At 38.3% G+C, this 23,282-nt stretch overlaps 1 protein-coding gene across 3 annotated transcripts in view; it reads right to left on the minus strand.

The window, feature by feature from the left end:
- Positions 1 to 19,973, minus strand: part of LOC137284516 (protein transport protein Sec24A-like) — a 38,279-nt gene extending 18,306 nt beyond the window's left edge. Inside the window, exons 1-9 of one of the 3 annotated variants that reach the window (XM_067816345.1) lie at positions 19,644 to 19,834; positions 16,655 to 17,443; positions 12,814 to 12,930; positions 11,229 to 11,321; positions 10,154 to 10,254; positions 9,214 to 9,603; positions 7,898 to 8,013; positions 7,542 to 7,644; positions 5,552 to 5,569 (exon numbers count right to left, since the gene is read on the minus strand). In XM_067816345.1, the coding sequence (XP_067672446.1) occupies positions 5,552 to 5,569; positions 7,542 to 7,644; positions 7,898 to 8,013; positions 9,214 to 9,603; positions 10,154 to 10,254; positions 11,229 to 11,321; positions 12,814 to 12,930; positions 16,655 to 17,443; positions 19,644 to 19,749 (1,833 nt within the window). In that variant the 5' untranslated portion in view covers positions 19,750 to 19,834. Of the gene's footprint in view, positions 1 to 5,551; positions 5,570 to 7,541; positions 7,645 to 7,897; positions 8,014 to 9,213; positions 9,604 to 10,153; positions 10,255 to 11,228; positions 11,322 to 12,813; positions 12,931 to 16,654; positions 17,444 to 19,643 lie in introns of all 3 variants that reach the window. The other 2 variants (XM_067816347.1, XM_067816346.1) reach the window with 2 other exon arrangements.
- Between the last annotated feature and the right edge of the window lie 3,309 nt (positions 19,974 to 23,282).

Here is a 23,282-nt window from a genome sequence, read left to right on the forward strand (position 1 = left end):
CCATGAATCAGAATTGTTGTTTTAGTATAACACACCTGAATGAACTGAACTAACCATTAAATTTGATGAATATACATGCATGAACATGTGCTCAACAGCGTAAAGCTATGAGCATTGTACAAGTTTAACCACTTTTTATTGTTTCATTACAATTCCAGTGTCTTTCTTACATGTGTACATTTCAATGCATGACAGTATCAGTTCTAAAGACATAAATTAGAAAAAAAACTGGTGAAATTGCTGATTACATTAAAAATGCATACATTTCGAAATAATCAAAATCAATAATCAATCATTGACTGCAAGTGCTCCAATAATGAACAGTGGATTTGGCTTCCAATTCCTAACACTACGAATTACACTGTTCTTCCCTGACTAACAAAACCAACAATATCACCTTAATTTGTCCAGTCCTACTGTGTTCAAACTACAAGGCAATAACACTGCCCTCTTTCTGTTGATCACCGGACTGTCTGGTCCAGACTTGAATATTTAAAGACCACTGACATATAACTAGAATATTGCTGAGTGCAGTGCTAAACAAAAAGCACACCAAATCTCTTTCTGTTCACTACACTTCAATCATAAGGATAGAATATTAGCCAACAAACAAATTTAACAAGGGCTCAAAAACTCACAAATTGTACTAGTTCATTGGAGCACTACATTTTAAACCATATACTTTCGTGGTGAAAATCCACATGTCATGTGGTCTCGTTTGTCATACATTTGCAGCCATCAGCAACATGGCAGTGCATTAACGGGTCACTAACAGAAATGAAACCTGTTGTGCCTACTCACCATCAACACTCATATATGTATGCAAAGGATCGATCGTGTTCTTTCTAACTAAACATGCAGACATACACATTTTGTAACTTTGACAAAAAAACATCTGTTAATGTTAATCATGCATACATTTACAACCTTAATTTATTCCATCGTGCTGGGTGTTTTTTTCAGAGAAGAGAATCAGTCATCATCAGACCTCAAAGTAATAATTTAAACATCTGTTAGCTAATATACCCAGGATGCATGAGCCATATTATCAGAGATATCGGCAACAGCAAGCATGTACTGTTGTAACTAAAGGTTGCATATTTCATGTCCTAAATTACCAAATTTCTATTATAAGGAATAATATTCCAGTATTATCTTCATATTGTAGCTGGAAAAGGTGAAGCGTTGTAGGTCTCAGGCATTCTCTTTGATGAAACCATTGCAATCTGGTATGATGCTGACAAAATTAAAGCATAATAGGACAAACATGGATTCAAACACAAGTAGAGCAGCACAGTGAATTACAGCCTTTAGATGGCATGGACACACAGGCTCCCAAGCCTCAAGTGGCCTGTAAATAATACACCAGTCTAGACCAGTCAATCTAATGACTGACTACATGAGCATCAATGTTTACAACTGGTCTACAGTGACATGAGTCAACGGTGTCAGCGAGCCTGACTATTTGATATAGAACTGCATCTTATTACAAACATGGATTGCTCAAGTCTGTTCCAACCTAGATCTTCGTCTTCACGGTTTGGTAGACTGTCAGTTTTACCTGAAGTCATGGTGATTGGTTTAAAGTAACTACTACAGACATATATTGATAAGATACAATGGGAGAAAGTTTTTCCCATATATTTACCACTGTTGTGATCTCAGATCTACAACGCAGTTCAAGAAAACCCCTACTCATTACAACAACTTCAAGCTGTTTCAGCTTTAATTAAACATATCCACTACATCTTTACATGCAAATATATCATCACCATGACAGGCACTGCGTGGGAAGAAGGGAACATGACACTTTCATCACATCAACCATTATCAGTTCTCAATGGAATGGTATAACACAAGGAGGGGATTTAACCCAGATTGACAGGAATTCAGCCTTAAAAGGGCGAGTGAGTTTAAGTTTTACACTACACTCAGCAACATTCCAGCTATATGGTGGCAGTCCATAAATAATTGAGCTGTTAGAACAAGACTAGAAGATACAACCAACACAGGCTAGAATACATATCCTGCCATGACAGTCTCATCCTCATGTATCGATGGTAATACACAGTTAGCCACCTTGGGTGGTTAGAAAATTGAGTAAATGAGTGCATTTGATTCTACGCCATCTCTGGTAATGTTCCAGCAATATCTTGGCGATTTTAGAAAATAGACTTAGAGTGGCACACAAAATAAAGTAGTTCAATTTAATTCCAGAATATGATAAATTTTTAATAATACAAGTAATTGTAAGTGCTGTAGGAAAGTTTTTGTTTTTGTTTCTGTCACAATAGATTCAAAACTTAGGTTAAATGTCGCAGTCAAGACTAATGCATTTGTACAATAAACTGCCCGTGCCTGGCTGCCAATGCAAGTACAATGTACAGATAGATATAGAATATATAGCTCTTTCCAAGTGTGATACATTCTGTTAGCTGTTATTGACAAGACCAAGAAGTTAAACAGTGTTTACAGCCAAAGTATATCAGCAGATAGTGATGACTACAGCTGCTGTTTAGGATATACCCCCTACAGATACAGTATATTGACTCCAAGTAAGTAATCAGTCCTTGTTACCTGTTAATGCTGAGCACCAGGCAGCGTTAACAATATGTACCATCTGTCAAATTTTGTATGACTCGGCAGAGGATTACACTATAGAGATTCAGCTCTCCTGGCAGGTGGTCCATCCACACAATGAACTGTTTGGACAATACTGACCCCTACAGCCTACCAGTGCCCCCCTCCCCTAAAACACATCTATCTCCACTGTAACAAACAATAGTGAATGATGACCACCACAACTGGGTAACCTGGCAACCTGCGATAAGTACTGTTTGTTGGGTTTGTTGTTCAATGCTGCACTTAACATTATTCCAGCTATATGTGGCAGCAGATTGTAAATATTCAAGGTTGGGTCCAGACAATCCAGTGATCAAAAGCATAGGCATCAATCTATGCACTTGGGATATGATGACATGTATCAACCAAGTTGGGCAGTCAGAATGCCTGATCTCATCTGTCATCTCTTACGACAAGGGTAGGTTGTCAATACTGCTTCCAACCCAGACTTTCAAAATTTGTTTTGAAATTACTCTGAATTAACAGATGTTAAATCAGCCATCAAACCAAAGAGACATTGCACCAAGGTGTTTAACATCATAGAATATGGAAATGTAGTACAATGAATAAGCAAGGAAGTACCAATCACAGAATACCTGCATACATAATTCAAAACCTCCTAGCATGCTATGTAGATATTACTACACTTGCAAGCTTACAAAAACAGAAAAATTATACACAGGATCAAAAGGTATGTGAGAACAGATATTAGGCATTTGTATGTGGAAGCATTCAAAGAATTATCATATCACACTATCAATGTTCGAGACCTTCATGCCAACTAATGCCAGTAGGTAGAGTTCAGGCAGTTAGAAACATCTGCTCACGACAATTATTTGTTGAACCTTTTCAAATATTTACAAGTCAAGGTCGAGATGTATAATGGAATAAATCAATATTGGATTCCGAATTTATGAATTTTACAAACGTTTCCTATGCAGTGCTTGAAAAAGATTAAGCTACATGAAATGATTCTATATCACCTGTATTAGTAAAGACTGGACTCGGTTACTGATTTACCTGGGATTGGAACCTAAAACCTTTACTTTAAAACATTCTTCAAACTTAAGAGAGGTACTGGCTGTGTGGATTTTTTTGGTGACAAAAATATTTATGGACTCACACACAATGAAACATCAGGGTTGTCAAATGACACCCCTTGTTTTTCATGTGGGATTCTTAACAGTTTAAGGGTTCCATATTTCATACCCAATTTCAAACCAATCAGGTAAAAATGTTGTTGTTTGACCCAGTTGTTGTATTCAGACGAGAACATGACAACCCACATGTACATGCAAATCATAAATGTTCAATGCCATACAACACTATAGTATCTAAAATGACAAAAAGCTGTAGAAAGTAACGAATAACATTGGTTACCTGGTCATTTCTTTGTCAATAATGAAAAGAGGTTGTGGAATCTATACGTTTTCTACTTTATTTTTTAAATCTAAAGTCATGTTAGGACACCTGACATTCATGCTTAATGGAATTTATAACACTTATACGAAAACCTGTACACCCGACAATTCAGTTACTAATTTTGTGGACAATAATCAACTATCAGTGCATTGTAGGTACACTGACACAATAATGTATCTAATGTACCAAGCCAGACCTCGAATCCCTATCATCCTCATATTACCATCAATGCCAAATATGAACACAAGATTACATAATTATCTCTCAAAATGCTGCAAATGGCCTGCCTCAAAAATAGCCTGTCCTTAAGGCCGTTAAGTTTTGGTCTAATAAAGTAAGATGACTTTAGTCAGTGTGCTAGTGCCTGTTTCTAGCATATAATGTCCCCAGTCTGTCAAAGGGTTGTTTTCAATGTTTGCCTTTACAGACTGCCCTTTATACCAATGGGAACAACCCTCAGTTACAGCAGTAAGACTCTTGAAAAGGACAGAAGAAATGTCTGATGTATCACATCTGTGTCAGAGGTAATGAATGTCATATGAATACTGTAACAAGAAGAAATCAATCATATTATTAAACTAGCCTATAAGCACACACACAAGAAACTCTGGTTCCAGAAAGTCCTAAGAATCAGACCGATATGTAATGGTAAATGGCCACTTCTCTCAAAGACATCTAAATAAAGCTTGTAACGAATTACAGTGTGTGTTTTCATTTGAACCCTTGCACCACAGACAACACAATATTGCAAATACATTTGTAACCATGGTAACCCTCAACCAAGTATGACAACATATTGGTTTGATTCTATCAACCGACACTTGTCTTTTATTATTTACCTTCCGTCACATTTTTGTGACATTAAGAATGCATATAACATGCTTAAGAAAGTAATATTTAATGAACCAAAATGTAGTCTTAATGTAACAATATACTACTTACCATGCTCACCCTAAACAGCGGTTTAGACATGCATGGTATAGGGTAATCAGTACATGGAAACCTTGCTAATCCAGACAATTATTCCTTGCTGATACAGTCCACATATACAAATGTAGTGAAACAAACTATCACAGAATAATTACGTAATGCCATTCAGGAAGTGGTCAAATGCAACGTCATATTTGGGACTTCAGGGATTTCCATCTGGGATTCGAACCTGTACCCTCAGAGTTAGGCTTATAATCACCAGCAAACAAAGTCAGCTGCCTAGCCCGCTCAGCCACTGTGACTTCCACAAAAGGGAAGTCAGACAACTAGTAGTCTAGACTGCGTACTTTGTGTACCCCTCTGATAAGTGTCAATTGGCACAGCTCCCACGGCCGATAGCTATGACTACACACTGCTATGACAGAATGGTCAAGAAAGTTCCCTTTCCAAATTCAACCTTGTCTGGACAAACAAGGTTTCAGTGTACAGGGTATGTGGGTGCTTGTCCTGCGCCCTGCCTGAGTGAGACAATGAATGAATGATACATGAGGGCAGGAGAAGGAGACGAACTACTTACACCATCCTCCTCGACCTCCTGGAATACAAGGAGGAACGGTCACACAAGCAAACAACATCTGGCTTACCTACATACAACACTGGGCTTATCTATGGATACAACACTAGGAACACTTACAGAGACAACACCAGGCTTACCATCTGATACAATGCTGGGCGTATGGATACGATGCTGGGCTTACCTACTGGTACAATGCTGGGCTTACCTATGGATACCATGTTTGGCTTACGTATGGATACAATGCTTGGCTTGACTACTGATAAAATGTGCGGCTTAACTACAGATACAATGCTGGGCTTACCTATGAATACCATGTTTGGCTTATGTACGGATACAATGCTTGACTTGACTACTGATAAAATGTGTGGCTTACCTACTGATACTGTCAGGCTTACCTTCTGAAACAATGCTAAGCATGCCTACAGACACAAGGCTGGGTTTACCTACTGATACAATGTTGGGCTTACCCATAAATACAACCCCAGGTTAACCTACATTTGCTAGTTAATAGTTACATTATACAACACTTTTGAAATTGAGATTAACATTTTCAGGATTACTATCAATGAAGTACCTGACAAAATCCTGCTCTACATCATGCTGACATAGTCTAAACCAGTGTGAGAACTGAACCCATTGAACCTGTCATCCATCATAAACATAGCATCTTACATATCTGCATAATGGCTATTCCTTTTATCATCCAGGTAATTGTATGTTCTGTAATAACGACATGCTGTAACATATTCAGGTAATGAATGACGTGTTTATTTCAAATTAGCCCTACTGACCATGATCTTTATTCAAACTGGACCATGCAAACATTTACAAACTGACCTCACATTGTACTGAATACAAAAGCCTTACAATTGCAAACATTCTATTGGAGCCCTGAATACTTCATTCATGATTAAAAGTCCCTTAGATTTTTGCGTCTCCACTATAATGATGAATAAATCACTAAATGAGTATTTTTTACTATATTCCCTTCACCATTAATAACTCTCACTTTCACTTTTTATGTTCTTAAAAGTTAAATTTCAAGTGTTATCAAGAATTCAACTTGACCAGAACAGTTTGTTGCACAAAATTATGTATGCAGTCTGGAAAGGTGGGAGAACAATACAAGGAGGCCTTGAGATGGATTTAATCAATTAACTTACTACAGAAATACACTACCACTACTTAAGTGTCCCTGAACATGACAATGACATAAAATACCTCCTATGGTTAATGGCAGTTTTCTTTCATGTTTATTCCAAAATTTTCACAATTTTGGTGACAGATGAATAATAAAAGGAGGTCAGGTTAATAACTGATATTCATGCCATCATCAGAGAAAGTACAGTGATTACGCAATAACTGTGGTAGAGAATTGAGGGATATCACATTCTACAGGCAACAACAATTCACAACATCATGCAACAGAAGAAAATTGAAAGAACAAGGAACAATAAGGAGCCTTCTTGACCAACAAGAGCTGACAAATTTCCAAACAAAATAATTAGACATTGTATTGAATATCAACACATGTTTATCTGAATAAGAATGGATCTCCTCATTTTAACACTTGTTTTCAATAAAACTAAATGCATGAGCAGGCAAAAATGTGTCCAAACCCATTCTTTTAAGTTTTCAGGAGTGTCTCAGCCAGTTTAGACAATGTAGATGAATTTGATATCAGCATATGAGAACGTTATTCACCTTATTTTTGCTTTCAGAAACACCCTCAAAAAGAAAACTTTTCATTTCTGTCATCTCAACATCGCGACTTGAACATGTTTAACACCATGAACTACTCTGTAAGTTCAAACAATTCACATTTTCTGAAGGAACAAAAAGGGTCTCTTATATTCCACATCCTTTCTTCATAATAAGCTAAGGAAGAGGCAAACAATCACTTCTAGGTCAACTGTCTACTCTCAATTGTTCCCTTAAAATGTATTGGGATGGAAAAGCAGGAAGTGAGATGTGACAGAATATTACTTACCGACAAATCTTTAAAAGGATGAATTAGGATGCCTAGGGGTAATCGTGCTTTATTCAGTAATGATGACGTCTGTGGTATAGCATTCAGTGTACATCGAAATATACTGAAATGAGAAAATATGTTTACTGAATGAAAGACCTAAACTATGAATAACTGAAGCTTGTTTTTCATCTAAAGCACAAAATGTTATGATATCACTCTTGGCTTTCTTGAAGTGATGTTGATCTGGGCCACGTTTCATAAAGCACTATGGGAACCGCAAGTCACTAAGGTAACCTTAGTGCAATGTTTAAGAATGGAAGTTATGGTTGCTTCATGAAAGGAGCCCTATGACATAAATTTATGATTTTACTTACTCTGGGTTACAGTTGACCTTCTTGAAGTCATGTTGAAAGCCTGGCTTTACCGTCTCAAGGCCATCTGTTGGGATCAGGCGGCGTTCCTGCATTAGGTTCAGAAAGCGCTGGGAATCCTGGGAACACAAGAAAAGCTGCCGTTTCAGAATTCTTCCCTACAAGGCATTCTGGAGATGACATACCATATTTCGAGATGTAACATATGTCATATTTTGGATTATACTTTCTCAGCAAAGTACAAGTTTAGGCACTTTTGTTGAGTGAAGTCCATCAAGGATTTTAGCCCACAAACTTAGAGTCAGGCACAATATCAGCAAAGACAAAGACACCCAATTTATTCAGTCACTGCAGCTTCTAATATTTAACTGTTCGTGTATATTATTCTTTGTCATGCATATACTTTGGATAATATAGAAGTTTATTATTTTGAAATCAACATCATAATTGATACTGTTGCCTACCTACTCATCATGATTCAGAAAGAAGTACATGCCCACTTGACTGGCTCTGACAGTGATGCTCTGATACATCAGCAGTATGCTACTGTGAAGTGTGACAAGACAGATCACTCGCCTCATCAAAAGCACGAAATGCGAATCATGTCTTGTCTTACAACAGAACCTCAATATTTTGTGCAAAGGAAGTTTGTGTCAAGTGGTGTCAGTATTCTGTGGGAGGAACTCCTGACATCATTCATGTCTTATACACTCATCAGACAATCAATTTTTTTCTGACACTTCAGGGATTTTCTATACTCAAAAAAACCATTATCATAATGACTTGAAATCTAAATCCACTATTATTAGGTACTAAGAGGCAGAAGAGAAGCATATGGACAGTAAATCATGTCACCTCAAATCAACCATCCAATGTCAACCATCTTCTCAAAGTTTCCTCCACTGGTACCAGAATGCAAAACAGTTTCCAAATTTTGCTAGTATAGCTAGTATAGCCAGTCTTGCTAGCCATGCCTACATGCCTAAACTACTAGCCCACAAAATAATTCTCTAGTCATAAATTTAATGTAGACACTGGTCTATCACTAAGCTGAAAATTGAGGTCCTGAGCTATCATGATTTAAATGTGTACAATAACCTAAGTCGGAGAGAGTGATATATTTACAAAATGACCCCATGAAAATTCACTATCCAGGTGGGCCAGTGACAAGGGTGATTTACTGATCCGTCTGGATTCTTACTAGCCATGGGTTAGTGGGCCAGTAGCTATTTCACACACACAGTGGTACCAGTTTAGAGTTAAGTTCAAAAATATTTTGCAAAACGATAAAAATAATAATAAGGCTAAACACTACTTACAGCTACACCCATATTTGAGAAGTTTGACAGTATGTCATTTGGGCTGGTGCTTCCAGTCCCTGGCTGATACCCTCCTGTTGGACCTGACATTGGACCAGGGGCAGGCTGTCCCCCAGGCATCTGACCATAGCCTGGTTGGGGTGGTCCCTGATACCCTTGTGACACAGGGGGTGCCTGGTACTGAGGTGGTGCACCTCCAGGCTGGTAACCTTGCTGATACCCTTGGGTACTGCTGGGCTGGTATCCTTGTGTGCTGGTTGGCTGGAAGCCTGGTGCAGTGCCAGGCTGGTATCCTGGTGCACCAGTAGGCTGATATCCTGGCGTTCCAGTTGGTTGGTATCCTTGGGGTGGTCCTTGCTGACCCTGTGGAGGTGGCATGGAGTTGGAGGGCTACAAGAGAGGAATGCGTGAGTAAATGACTTTGGTTTCACAACACAGTACTTCTTCTGTATCGCATTTCAAGCACCAGCATGAAGATTCAACATTTACACAAATCACATTACTTTTTCTACTTGATTCACATTGACCATATTTACTAACAAATTATATCCTGGCAGTCTGTAAAGAACTAGCTCTGGACCAATCATTTCAGTGACTGATATCATGAGCAAATACCCACACTGAATGGTTACCACGTCACCACGTGAGCAACTCATCCATGAAGTCATTTCATACTCTAAAATAAGTTTGTGGAACAATAAAAAATGTGACACACTAACCACAGTGTTTTAATTTCTTTGTGGCCTTACGTTGGACTCGGCAATATTCCAACTATACTCCAACTACTATATGACTCAGTAAATAATACAGTTAGTAACTGACAAACTTATGATTGCCAACCAAGCCAGCAAACCTGACCAACCAATCCTATTAGTGCCTTTCATGACAGCATAGGCTGCTGTAGTTCACTTCTAACACATATCTGTTTCCCTCTACCTACCATTTGAGGGTACTGCCTCCTGCCAGTGATCCCTGTGGTTCGATTCATATCTTGTGACGGTGGGGCAGCTGTGCCTTGGGGTGAGGACACGGGGGTCATGCCTGTAACAAGCAGCAGGTTACAGGTTCATGAAAAACAACAGGACAATGCTATGAAAAACAAAAGAATAATGCAAAGAAAAACAAACTGGACCAACAGCATCTCATAGAAACAGACTCCGTAAAGAAACCGTTTTGTGCTTTCTCCATACCATACAATGACTGCACCAATCTGTGTCCAGTACCTTCTGAGACCACCCAAATGTACTAACACCAATCCAACTGTTAGTAAATTTTCAGAAGATTGTATATGCTATCAAGATTCACATACTGACCGAGGTAAATTTTAATACAAAATCAAACAATTCCAACACTCTTGAGCATGTAAAACTCTAACATCAGGTACATATTTGCCATATTCCAGATACAAGAATACAACATGGAATGTTTTCTGTAGTTCTGCAGGTAATATACCTTAGGGGATACTACTGGTGTTATTTCCCCTTGACATCAATAACCAAATTCTTCAAAATCTCAGATAACATGCTTAATACACAGGCAGGTTTGGAATTTGCACAATATATGTAGGCTTAAAAAGAAATTACAATTACAAAACTATCTTTTCTCATCCACAGTTATGACAATGCCACAGGCATTCTTAAATCCTTGAGGATACTGTTTTATTACACAACAAACAATCCGTAATGAAATTTCATGGTATGATACATCATGAAACATCCACAAGAAACACTCTCCTTCTTACAAGGCGATTATTACTGTTTTATGAGTTTGGGGACAACAACACAAACAATTGTAAAACATGTCAGTAACTTATCAAAACAATTTTGTCTCAAGCACAATCATCATTCAAGCATCAACATTGTCTCTGTGACACATCCGCCGTGTTACTGCATGAGAAAACAGCATTGTCCAAACAGTATACCAACATACAATCCAACGATAATACAAAAAAATCATCCACTTTCTACCTCTTCTGTAATACTGTTGACATATATGTTTAAGGTTATGACCCTGACCTTGAGGTGATGGTGCAAACTGTCCTTCCATATCATCATAAATCTGGTTTGCAATCGGTGATGGCGCTCGAGACGATTTCTGAGAAGTTGGTTCTGCCAACAAAAGCAATTAAATCAGCCATAGTTCAATGGTGTAATCTGTAACAATGCCACTTTGATTAAATCCTTAAATAAAGATGAATAGTGACATTAATCATGTTAGTACCCTGTGGAGCCATCACCATGTAACCAATGACCAAACACAATAACAGCTCCTGGTAGCATTCTCTGCTAGCTTGACCGACACAAAGTTCTCTCTCCATCACATCAGTGCCAAAATCAGGGTTTTACCCAGACTTTGAAAAATGGGAGTCCTCATGACTACAAGATTTATACTGGGGAGTCAGTTTCACTATTTTGGAGTCATGGAAATTTAATATTTAATTTTTTTGTCTTTTGCAAAATTGTTCCGTCAAATACGCAGGAATCATGCACCATGTAAAATCCTGCAAACTATAAGACTTTGAAGGAGTTAGAAATCGCAGACAATATATACCACTCAAAATTAGTTAAGGACCAAACTGGTCACATGAAACATGTAATCCTTAACAAATTCTGAGTGGGATATGTTTGACTGACATGTAGCCTTTCAATAAACCCCATAAATCTGTAATATTTTCAATACATTTTGAAAAGAACAGAGGACTTTCATCCTGAATGTAACAATGTATTTATAGCATCCTTTGTTACCAAATATCATGAACAGGCATATTGTTTACACCCCTTGTTCTGACATAATCTTCTCCTGATTACAAAAAAACCTTCTTTGAAAATGCATTTTTAGGAGTCAGTTTAGCAATATCACAGCAGTGGACACCAGAAAGGTTTTCACTAACTGTACCCATGTGAGGAATTGAACCTGGGTCTTCAGCAAATGCTTAAACCACAAGACTACCCAACCACTCCTAAAACACATTTTTATGAGGATACAACTCTGAAAAGACATTACAGCATTAACTGTTGTTAAGATATGGCCGTCCAACAAGAGGAAAGTCCTGAGTCTTGTGTAATTATCATAATTTGAGGTAGTCCATCCACTAGATCAATGGAAGGATTATCAGAGACCACATAAAAATCTGAAAAATTTTCATTACATATTGAAAAAAATAGAGGACTTTCATCCTGAATGGAACTTAAAACCCAAAAACGTAAATAACATCAAGTAACATGATTAAACAGAATACATAAAAAAATCAACCAAACTAAAACATAGTACATCCAATGTAACTCAAAAACAGAAATCTGAGCATCAAGATAATCAATGATACAACACACAAGTCAAAAACATTCAACAGTTCAAAAACATCCAACATATCAAGATTTTTAGGCAATCAAAAGCTTAATTCACAAAATTCTGAAACAGTAAAATTTGGTATATATGAAAAACAGAATAGAAAAAAAAAGACATCAGAAAAAAACAAAAGTAAAGAAAGGATTCAGTACAGCAAGAAAATGAAAGGCATAATAAAAACAAGTGCAACCAATGTGAGAAAATACGAATCCATGCAAGCCAGGAGGGATAGTGGAGCGAGGGATGTGGTATTACCGATGCCGTGGTTACCTGAGCCGGGGGTGAGTCCAGGAGTCAGGTTCATAGTGGTGCCAACTTGGTGCGAGTACTGGCCGTGGCCATGGTAGGGGACGGGCAATTCATTAGGTCGACCTACGACATGCAATGTTAGTTTACATCACGCAGGTAGCATGATTAGGTTCAACATGTACTTCAAAAGCCACAAACATGAAACATAAGGAATAGTTGAATTAGTTCACAAATCCAGCTAGACCCAGAAAAATAGAATTATAACCAGTTTCTTCACCAAGCCAAGATATCTGTGCAGACTTGAAAAACATTAAGATGCAAAAAAACCACAAAATCCAAATTTACAATAGCTATTGGAATTTTTTCACTTTACTTCATAACAACTTATCAAATGCATTGTAACTTCTTTAAGTGGCATTCTAGAAATTGGCATGATGAGGATGAAGACTTTTATGGACAGATCTTCTTTAATGCAGTGGATGTGACATTTCAGTCTAGATTCTAACACTGTTAACCAGCAAAACATGCTCGCTTTGCTTGATAACGGTGTTACAATCTACACCGAAACGTCGCATCCACTGCTGAAAAAAAGCTGCCTATCCATAAAAGTCTTCATCCTCAAATGCATTGTATACAAGCACAACAACGTCTGGCCACTCCAGACCTGAGTGAGTATGCTGATACATGGAGGGGTACAAAAATTGTCTTCATATACTGCATTCTTGAAGACAATTGAGTTTGTGTCAAGAAGAAAATATTTGAAAATATGCACTTCAAAAATTACCATTGTTTCATACTAAACTGGAAAAGGTGAGCAATGTTTCTATTGTGCACAATGTTTACATTTTTGCCCATAACAGCTCTCCACATAAACTGACCCCACCAGGACTGAAGGTGAGAATATAGGTCCCCAGCAACCTGTGCTTGTGTTAAGGAAATACAAGGGATCAGGCTTGACTGTATATCACTGTATCCATCCCAGTTGAGCAGACCTGTACTTACTGAGTAGATACTTATCTAGGCCAGTTCAAAGTCCCCAAGTCTCCTAATACTAGTCCTAATAAATATCGGCCAATAATCCCTAATTAGAATGTCCATTCCTTAACTCTGGTTATAAAGAAATAACTACTGCCATGTTTTTGCAAAGGAGCCCTGTATTTCATCATGTTTATAGCCAATCAGAGCAAAATAATGCCTATGCACAAATAACCAGACAAACTCTTGGGCATGTAATTTGGAATTCTGGATAAATTCTGGTAATGTTCATCACTTGATCATCTGTTCCAAAATGAACTATTTAGACAACACTGGAATACTAGAGATTTTGCGGTAATTAACAACAAAGCAAACCCTTCCAATCTGTCACAGTTTTTATACACCATGCTAACTGAATCATTCTGTCAACCATAAAACAAAAACAGTCTGGCCTTAGTAATGCATGCTTGTTTAATATGCTTAAATAACCTCTGTAATAGATTGTCTTTCGTACTAGCTGACAATCAATAAAGGTAACTAATTTTGAAACTCTGTTGCAAGTTAGTTTGTAGTTTCAGTTATGGCCAAAATAGCAGAGATACATTAATGCAGACAGCTTGTCAACTCTCAAGTTCAGGTAGCATTATTAATATCTCAGCATCTGAGTTTGTAAGATGAACTAGGAACTGGATTTCAGTCACATCACTGTGTGCTGGTCAGTAGTGATGTAGGTCGAAGTTCTAAATCCCTTTACACCATTTATCTCATTAAAATGATGAATGGTGCTGGCAAACCTTGAAACATAATCAAGGTAAATTTGGGGATTCAAACCCATGAAAATAGGCTCCTGTCCTGTCAAAGGTGCATATCTGTACACACTAAGTTTGAGTTGGGTATAAGAAATCTCTGAAGAGTATTTTGTGAATATCATAAACTGTCGGAAATGGGAGGAAAGCAGGAGCAAGTGAGTTTATTTTGATGTTGTGTTCAGCAATATTCCAGCTAATCGGTGATGGTCTGTAAATAGCTGAGTCTGGACCAGACAATTCAGTGATCAACAGCATGAGCCTCGATCTAACAATTGGGATACAATGACATGTATCACGGGTCAGGAAAGCAAGAAGTGATGCCGATTTTAGATGTTACCACTTTGATGGATCCCACAAGCATATGTATGGTACTGACAAACCCAGAAAGATAACTGGCGGCATCTGGATGGTAAATTCTGACACCAATAACACATTTAACATTTTTGAAACAGCTGTTATTTTTTACAGCACGAATAACAGTTTCAAATACATGTACAAAATTTTCAAAACATTGGTAAATATTGGCACAACATATTTGTCATTGTTAACAGAGTTAAAAGTCTAAATTCTTTTTACAGTTACAAACCAATTTTCGATACAGAGAGGGCACATAATTAAAAAACCAATACAATCATTAAAAAATGATGTGAAAAACGTTTTGAACCCAATCCCAGATACAAAGGATGTTATAAATTATAAAATTCCAAAGAGACCACGCATAAAATTGAAGAGGTAGAGTTCCCTTAAGAGAGCATAATGATCAAGCGCCCACAAAGAGCAAGAATTCACGCAAAGCAGTTAGATTAATGCAAACTGGATCTTCACACATCCTTGCAATGCTAATGTCTTGTGTAAAAGACACGATATATTTTGTACTGAAGTTGAGATTGAGTTTACTTTTACACCGCACTCAGAAATATTCCACCTATATGACAGGGGTCTGTAAATAATCGGGACTGGACCTGACATTCCAGGGATGAACAGCATGAGCATCGATCTACACAACTGGGATATGATGACATGAGTCAGTATACTCTGAGAGCCTGACCACCCAAAACTGTCGATCACCTCTTTGTCTTGGGGTGCTAAACCTCAATACTAAATATCAATTCTAACCCAGATGTTCATGAGGATGAAGTCAATCAAAGTGTTAGGTATATCAAGTGTAGGTAACCAAAATACTACATACACAAAGATTATCGGACATACCTAGTCCATTATACAGAAGAAATTTCATTCTGCTCAAACAAGCTCAGCAAAAATAGTACTTGGCAATCCATTACAGGAAAATGATTGAAACATACACAAAAAGACAGCTTTTTATCTAGAGTATGGGAACGTTTTCATTACCAAAGACCCATATACTAACATTTCTAAAGTGATTTGGGCAAAAAATCTCCTAGGAACACAAACAGCTGTTGTTATGAATATCAACCTGTTGGGAAAAAGATGAAACTAAAGTAATGCCAATTTCAGAACAATTAAACTACTTCCACTTTATGGCCGGCCTGCAGCTGTCATTACATTTACATTTTTTACTCAAAACTTACTTTTAACTATGTTAACATAGCCTAGCCAAGCACATAACTAAACATTCTGGGATGAAGTTAATTACCAACATTCAAAGAGTAAACATTACATTGCAGGGATAATCTACATCTGCTGCCCGTCTCTGTCTGATGATCATCAGATGATACAGCTGACTGATAATTATTGCACGAGGAACTTCACCAGCACAAAATTGATTATGCTCTCAAATATCAATATAATCCACCAGTATATATGCAGATGCACTAGGGATTTTACCAACTGTTATTTGTTTTTGCTCTAATTTAAGCAAGACATGCATGCGTTAAGTAAAAGAATGTAAGTGAATTTTGTGCTGCACTTATCATAAATACTTAGCTGATAACATGTTAATTTTATTGTTACAGTATGTCCTATATGTGTTTAATGCGATATATTTGTACACTGACACATGACTTGCACCACAGCAGCAAGGAAATCAGCTTGGGATATGAAAGCAGCCCAAAAGGATTACAGGATGGAGGTATCAAACTTACTTGTGTTCTGCCCCTGAGAAAGGGGTGGGCCAGGTGGCCCTAGAGGTGGGCCCATCCCCTGAGAGCCCAATACTGTTGGTGGAGGTTGACCTAGACCTGGTGGTTGCCCTGGACCTGGAGGTCGAGTTGTTGGAGGTCCCTGCCCTACAGAGACAACAGGAGGAGGTTGTCCAGGTCCTGGGGGTCGCATTGGTGGTGGACCTTGACTAGCAGAGACAGGAGGTAATGTGGGTCCCGGTGGCCTCATTGGAGGAGGACCTTGTGGAGGACCACCATGGGTTGGCGGTCCTGGAGGTCTAAAATTGGGTGCAGATCCTCCCATAGGAGGTCCTCCAGGCCGTACAGGAGGACCTGCGTACTGTTGACCCTGTGAAGGTGGAGGAGGACCACCCTGATATCCATTGACTGTGGTCTGGCTTGATGGTCCATTTAACATTTGTCCTGTTTGTGAAACTTGAGGATTGAAAGGTCCGGGTATTTGTTGGGATGACACATTAATATTTCCTGGAGCAACAGAAGAAAGTGGAGAACCCATCATTCCAGAGGGTGGTCCAGGAGTCCTTGTCACACCAGTTCCTGGGGGATGCATAGATGGTGGGCCTGAAAAGCCATTAACTGGAGGTCTTGGACCACCTTGTGGAGGCATGTTGCCATGTAATGGGGGAGGCATGCCTGAAAATGGTGGTACTGAAGGAGCCCCTGTCATTGGCGGCAGGGGAGGCCGGGGTCCACCACTGAACTGCCCAGGTGGACCTTGGGGCATTCCCATTTTCGGTGGCATGCCTGGAGCTGAAAAAAGATTGAGTATGATATTTAAAAAGTATTTAAATAAATCATTCTAAAGGAAAAGCTGCATATGAGATGAATAGGAATTTTCAATCTGGAGTTTGTGGATATGTCTTTTCAGAGCGACTTACCGCTACTTTTCTGGTGCTACAAATGGACACAAACTATTTTGTTACTTGTTTAACGCCATGCTATGCAATATTTTGACTATATGACATTCATCCTAAGCAACCATCTACACAATGTGAGATACGATGTGTGTCAACCAAGTCAGTGAGTCTGACTACCAGATCCCTTGTGGCAAGCATGGGTTGCTGATAACCTTCATCAGTCACATGTATTAACTGAAATAGCTTTTACCGGGATGGCAACAGTTGATTTCAGCCGAAAATCAGCTGGAGTCCCAACTGTGTCCTGGGCAGGTCAAGATCAGTCGATTTCATTTAATTCCGAAGATTTCCGCAGATCTACTGAAAATTGCCATCCCTGATTAAAATAAGAATGACTCAACAGATTAAGGCTGCATTACAAGCAAAATCAATTCGTTAAGCAGTAGTATGACATTAGTCTCCTCATTGCTCCTGTGTATCCCTGTACAGCCATTTGATTCCACCCTGTCAATCAGGCAGTAACAATAGCAAGTCAGATAGCACCAAGTGGTAATTAGTCAAGTGCCTTACCAATTGTTACTGGGACAAACTTAGAGGACAAATAAACTGCTGAAAGTAATCAATCATAATATTACACTTTTACATTTATGAAGTCTGTCGTTACATTCCATATGAGGACATCGCAATTATCAATAATCCAGCTCTATGCCAGGAGTCTGCAAAATAATGAAATCTAAACCATCCAATAATTGATTTTGTGAGCACTGATCTAAAAAGCCATCCAATCAAATAAGTCACTGATTCTGCCCACCAAATTTGTAACATTTCCCCTTATGGCCAGCAAAGATCTGTTAGGAACCAATTCTTATCTGGAATTGTCAAGGCGTTCCTAACACAAATGTAAGAGTATGATATACAATCTAAGAGTCACAGAGCTGTTTAGTTTGATTACATATACCACTAATCCATTAGAGACTTTCACAATACACCTTTTTAACTTTTAACATTGTGCAACATATCAAGTCTCATCATAAACATAGTTAAAACTAAGCATGACTTTCTTTCCTGCTTCTTTGTATCAATATCTTAGTTCATATAGTTTAGGTGCAAATAACAGCAGAAACTGATCAGCACTGTGAAAAACATAAAACATTTAGAGTTTATATTTCTAATTTCACCCTAGATTTTTTTGTATAATTCCTTTAGCAGAATAAGTCATGGTTAAGGGTACTGTGTCCATGGTCAAACTAATCAAGTGTCTTCTCTGGGAGCAGGTAAATGGCTTAATCCATTTTTACAAAAGATGTTACTCGTTGATTACCTGCCTTGCACTTGATATTAAAGGGCTAGGACTGGCCATTGTCGATGTCACCATTGTCAGTAAAATGTTTGTAAGTAGGGTATAATACTAGCACCATGTAAATGTCATAGTACTGGTACAAACTCTCCCAACTTATGTGCATGCACACACCTAACATGACGTGAAGCATAATTCCACAATTGAGAATTATTGTTGGTTTCTTGTAGTTTGGACTGCAGGTATTTTGAAGGAGATGAGTAATGTCCCAAAACTAATTACCAACACTAACATTCTTGTCTTTTTCCTGAGCAAGTCACAACAATTTCACAAAAAGTGTTTCTTCTTTACTTGATTTATTTCACTCTTCAGATTTGTGGGTGAAGTACATTATGTGCCGTTAACTGACATGAATGTTAACTTAGCTTATTTCCATTCCACCCCTTCTCCTGGGTATCTATAGCTAGACCATATTGAAATTATTTTAATCAAACGTGAAACGTGTCATGACTAAATGTTAGATGAAATGAGATCAGATTTCAACATCATGCTGTCGAATTACTGAGTACAGCAAATGGAAAATAACCTCACTGTTAGCAACTTGTGTTCTGGTGTCTACACAGACTTCTTTACATATACCTTACATAATAAGATACTCATTACCAGCAATATTATTATGTTTGACAGGTGTCCTGTGGAAAAATTAGGCTAGTCATGTCACGTCAACATGCCAAACGGATGGACTCTTCGTACGTTTTCCAAATGAACCACACAATTTCCTAAACATATCCAGTACCTGCATGTTGTTGGTTCGTCGGAAATCCTGGATTTGAGACAGTTTGGGGCCCAGGAGGTCGATTTGGCTGGAAATTGTTTCCAAACGCGAGTCGAGGATCCGCCATGTTACGTGATTCACCACAAGTATTAGACTCTCCACTCACATTGATCAGACACTCATCTAGTTATAAACAGGTGCAATTTCAATTCATCTAGTTTCCAAATACTGCGTACAACAGCCACTTCGGTATAAAGAATTATATATTCGCTACACAGGAAACATTTCGTTGGCTTTGTCACTATCTCGCCGAACAGGCTGTTTTCCGGAAGTCGCACAACCGCCGCATGCGCAGATCTATTCTACGTGGCAGAACATTGAAAGGGACATAATCATAAGTTCCACATTTTACTCTTTCACGTTGTCACCGTGCTATAAAACATTTACAGTCAGCACCGCTCACGTGGAATTCCCCAAAGCATAATTATTCTGACGGAAACTAACCTTGTTGTCACATTAAAGAAATATTCAGGCCTGTAAATCAAAATATCAATATACATGTCTCATGTGGTGACACAGATCTTCAACTTGGATTTTTACAGATTTTATTGTAAACACATCATTCACGAAATTTCTTAAGATCGAATTGATTAGTAAGATCGAATAAATTATTCAAGGTAGTCTCATCAAACTATAAGTACGAATTTAAAGTTATTTAAGAAAAATAAAGCATTTGAGGTCTCAAATTGAGCTGTGACAATTTAATCCACGCTTTCCATTATCCTGATTAAATGTGCAGAGTCCGATGCCCAAAACCATTAGGCCTAAATTTATTTCCATGTTTGTCCTCGTGCGTAGAGACAGGTTTTATTACCACATATAACAACTAACATATGCTTGGTAAAAGAAAATACCTCGGTAATTGTGACACCGTCCCCTTATCATTCTTACACGATCAATCTATGATATTTTCACGAAAGATAGTTAATTACGACAATCGTTTCGCTTTTTATTTAGCATGAACAATCACAGACTGCACAAGAAATACGCAAACATAAAAATGAAACTATTGTTTAGAAATAAATTCAAATTGTGACAAAATAGAGTAAATTGTTCATATGGGTGCCTCAGGTCAATACGATGTCACCCTGGCGTCCTTAACACATCAATATTTAATCATCCAATGCAATGTAAGTTTCTGTCAGACAGTGTTCCCGAACATCAGTTTTATACATAGCGTGGCTATTTCCACGTCACCCGTCTGTACGCCAATACACGTGTCAGGGGCAACTCTTCGGAGTACATATATGTATATGTACATCGTGTCTCGCACAGCGTGTATGTATGTATCCACACTGTAGCCTGTGATCGATTGCTCTGTCGTGTCATATAACAGAGCCCTCTGGGAATACGGCATGCATAATGTTTTGAGAGTAAATTATATACGGCTTTTTATTATCTATGTAAATATGGTATTATGTATGTAGATATATTTTCTGAGGATGAGGTTTGACCTGTGTGGCACCACTACAGGTGTTTTACTGCAGCGTTGTCAATGAGTAGGAAGGTATATTGCTGTCATATGCAATTTCTTCTTTGATTGGCATTCCGAAGCTGGTATGATTAACAGGGATGGGTTTTTTATGGGTAGACAGCTTATTTATTGTAATGGATGTTGGTGTATATGCTGACACCGTTATCAAGCAATGGATAAGCTACATTAAGGAGTATGCCATATGTAATGTTAATGTTTTCTTAAATGCATCAAGGACGCTTGGATATTGCCGAGTGCGGCGTTAAACAGTAAACAAACAAAACAATCATCTTTATTTCAGTCTTTAATACTCATCATATTTAATTTTCTAAGGCATGTATAAAGAAAATACAACATGTAAATCTTTTGTTCGCGAGTTTTATGACTATTGAACTGAATACGAATTTATGCAATATTCCGGCAACATCACAGCAGGGGGTACCAGAAAAAGGTATCCAGTATAAACTTACAGTGTTCCCAGAATGTACTGAGATAATCTTTGTTTCCTAATACTGATAATAGAATCTTAAAATAGGTGTTACATTATGTAGCAAGATTTTCAGTATGGATCGAGGCAACTCCTGTAGACTTAAGAATGAACCTTATTACATCAAGAGTTATTTCCCCTGATGTAGCAGACAGTTTCCTTTGATGACATGGTAGATTTGAAAGCAGAAAAGAAGGGAAACTTATTTCCAGATGATTTTGACAGGACTGTGACTAATGCAAAAGGGCCATTATGAAAACGACTCAAAACACATTGTGGGCTTCACAAAAATGTGGTTGACGGACAAAAATGTTTAAGTTGAATTTAAGACTGGTCAAGCTACATCAAGATCGTTACCCTGTCGAGGATGTGTTGGGAATGAAGGAGAGAGTAGACCATAAGCGACTTAGAAATACTGAGGATCTGAAGAAAGAAGTAGCCAAATATTGGAATACAGTGACGCACGAGTTCCTACAAACTTTGATCTGTAGTGTATCTGGGCGCATTCAATCTTGTCTTGCAGGGCAAGGAGGTCTCACGACTAATGAAAAGACACACCTACTGAACAGACTCACATGTCAGCGTATTTAAGTAAAACTTCTATACTTATAAATGTATTATAATTTTAGATATTGGATAATATCTGGGAATACTATAAATAGAGAGGACAATAATGTCATGCTGGATGAGTGAGTAACTCACTCTTATATAACGCCACTCTTAGCAATATTCCAGCAATATTCTGGGGGACACCAGAAATGGACTTCACATACTGTACCCATGTTGGCAATCGAACTGGGTCTTCGGGATGACTGGCGAATGATTTAACCACTAGGCTACCCCACCGGCCCTTATCATGTTAGAACATAGGTAAATACATGTGAACATATAACATCATAACGACACGTCTTTCACCCATGAGAAAACAACAGGTGTGTTATTGTAGCTAAACAGTATTGTTGGATAATATAAACAATAGTTCCCAGGAGAGGTGTTTCAGAGCAACATCTGAACTCAAACAACGTTGTGAAGGGGTAAGAAGGCCAGTGGGGAATGCGTTCACTCATCACGCCAAAGACCTTAGTTCGGATTCCCAAACTGGGTACAAGCGGGAGAAGTTACGTTATGGGTCCCTCTCCTTTCTAGTGTTGGCTTATTGCTAAAGGAGGCGTAACATCAGACACAGAGAGCTATACGATATGTGGTTTGCTGGTTGTTTAACACTGCATCCTGCAATATTCCAGCTATATAACAGCGGTCTGTCAATATTCGAGTCTGGACCCGGGCATCCACTGATCAACATCATGATCATCGATCTACGCAATTGGAACACAATGACATACGTCAACCAATTCAGCGAGCCTGACCACCCTATCCCGTTCGTCGCGTCTTCCGACAGCATGCTTTACTGAAGATCATTTCTAACCCGGGTCATCACGGGGTGTGGGCAGGGTTAGTGGTTAAAGCATCGATCCATTCGTTTGGCTGAAAACCCGGGTCAATTTCCAGTACAGGTACAGTGTTTAAAGCTGAATCATTTGTGGGCCTCCGATGTGATGAATACATGTCTCAAGCGTTGAACACTTTGGTGTAACAAATGACCAGAGATATGGAGGTAACAAATCTAGAAACCTAATCA

Source organism: Haliotis asinina, chromosome 5 (genome assembly GCF_037392515.1).
Source record: "Haliotis asinina isolate JCU_RB_2024 chromosome 5, JCU_Hal_asi_v2, whole genome shotgun sequence".
NCBI lineage: Eukaryota > Metazoa > Mollusca > Gastropoda > Lepetellida > Haliotidae > Haliotis > Haliotis asinina.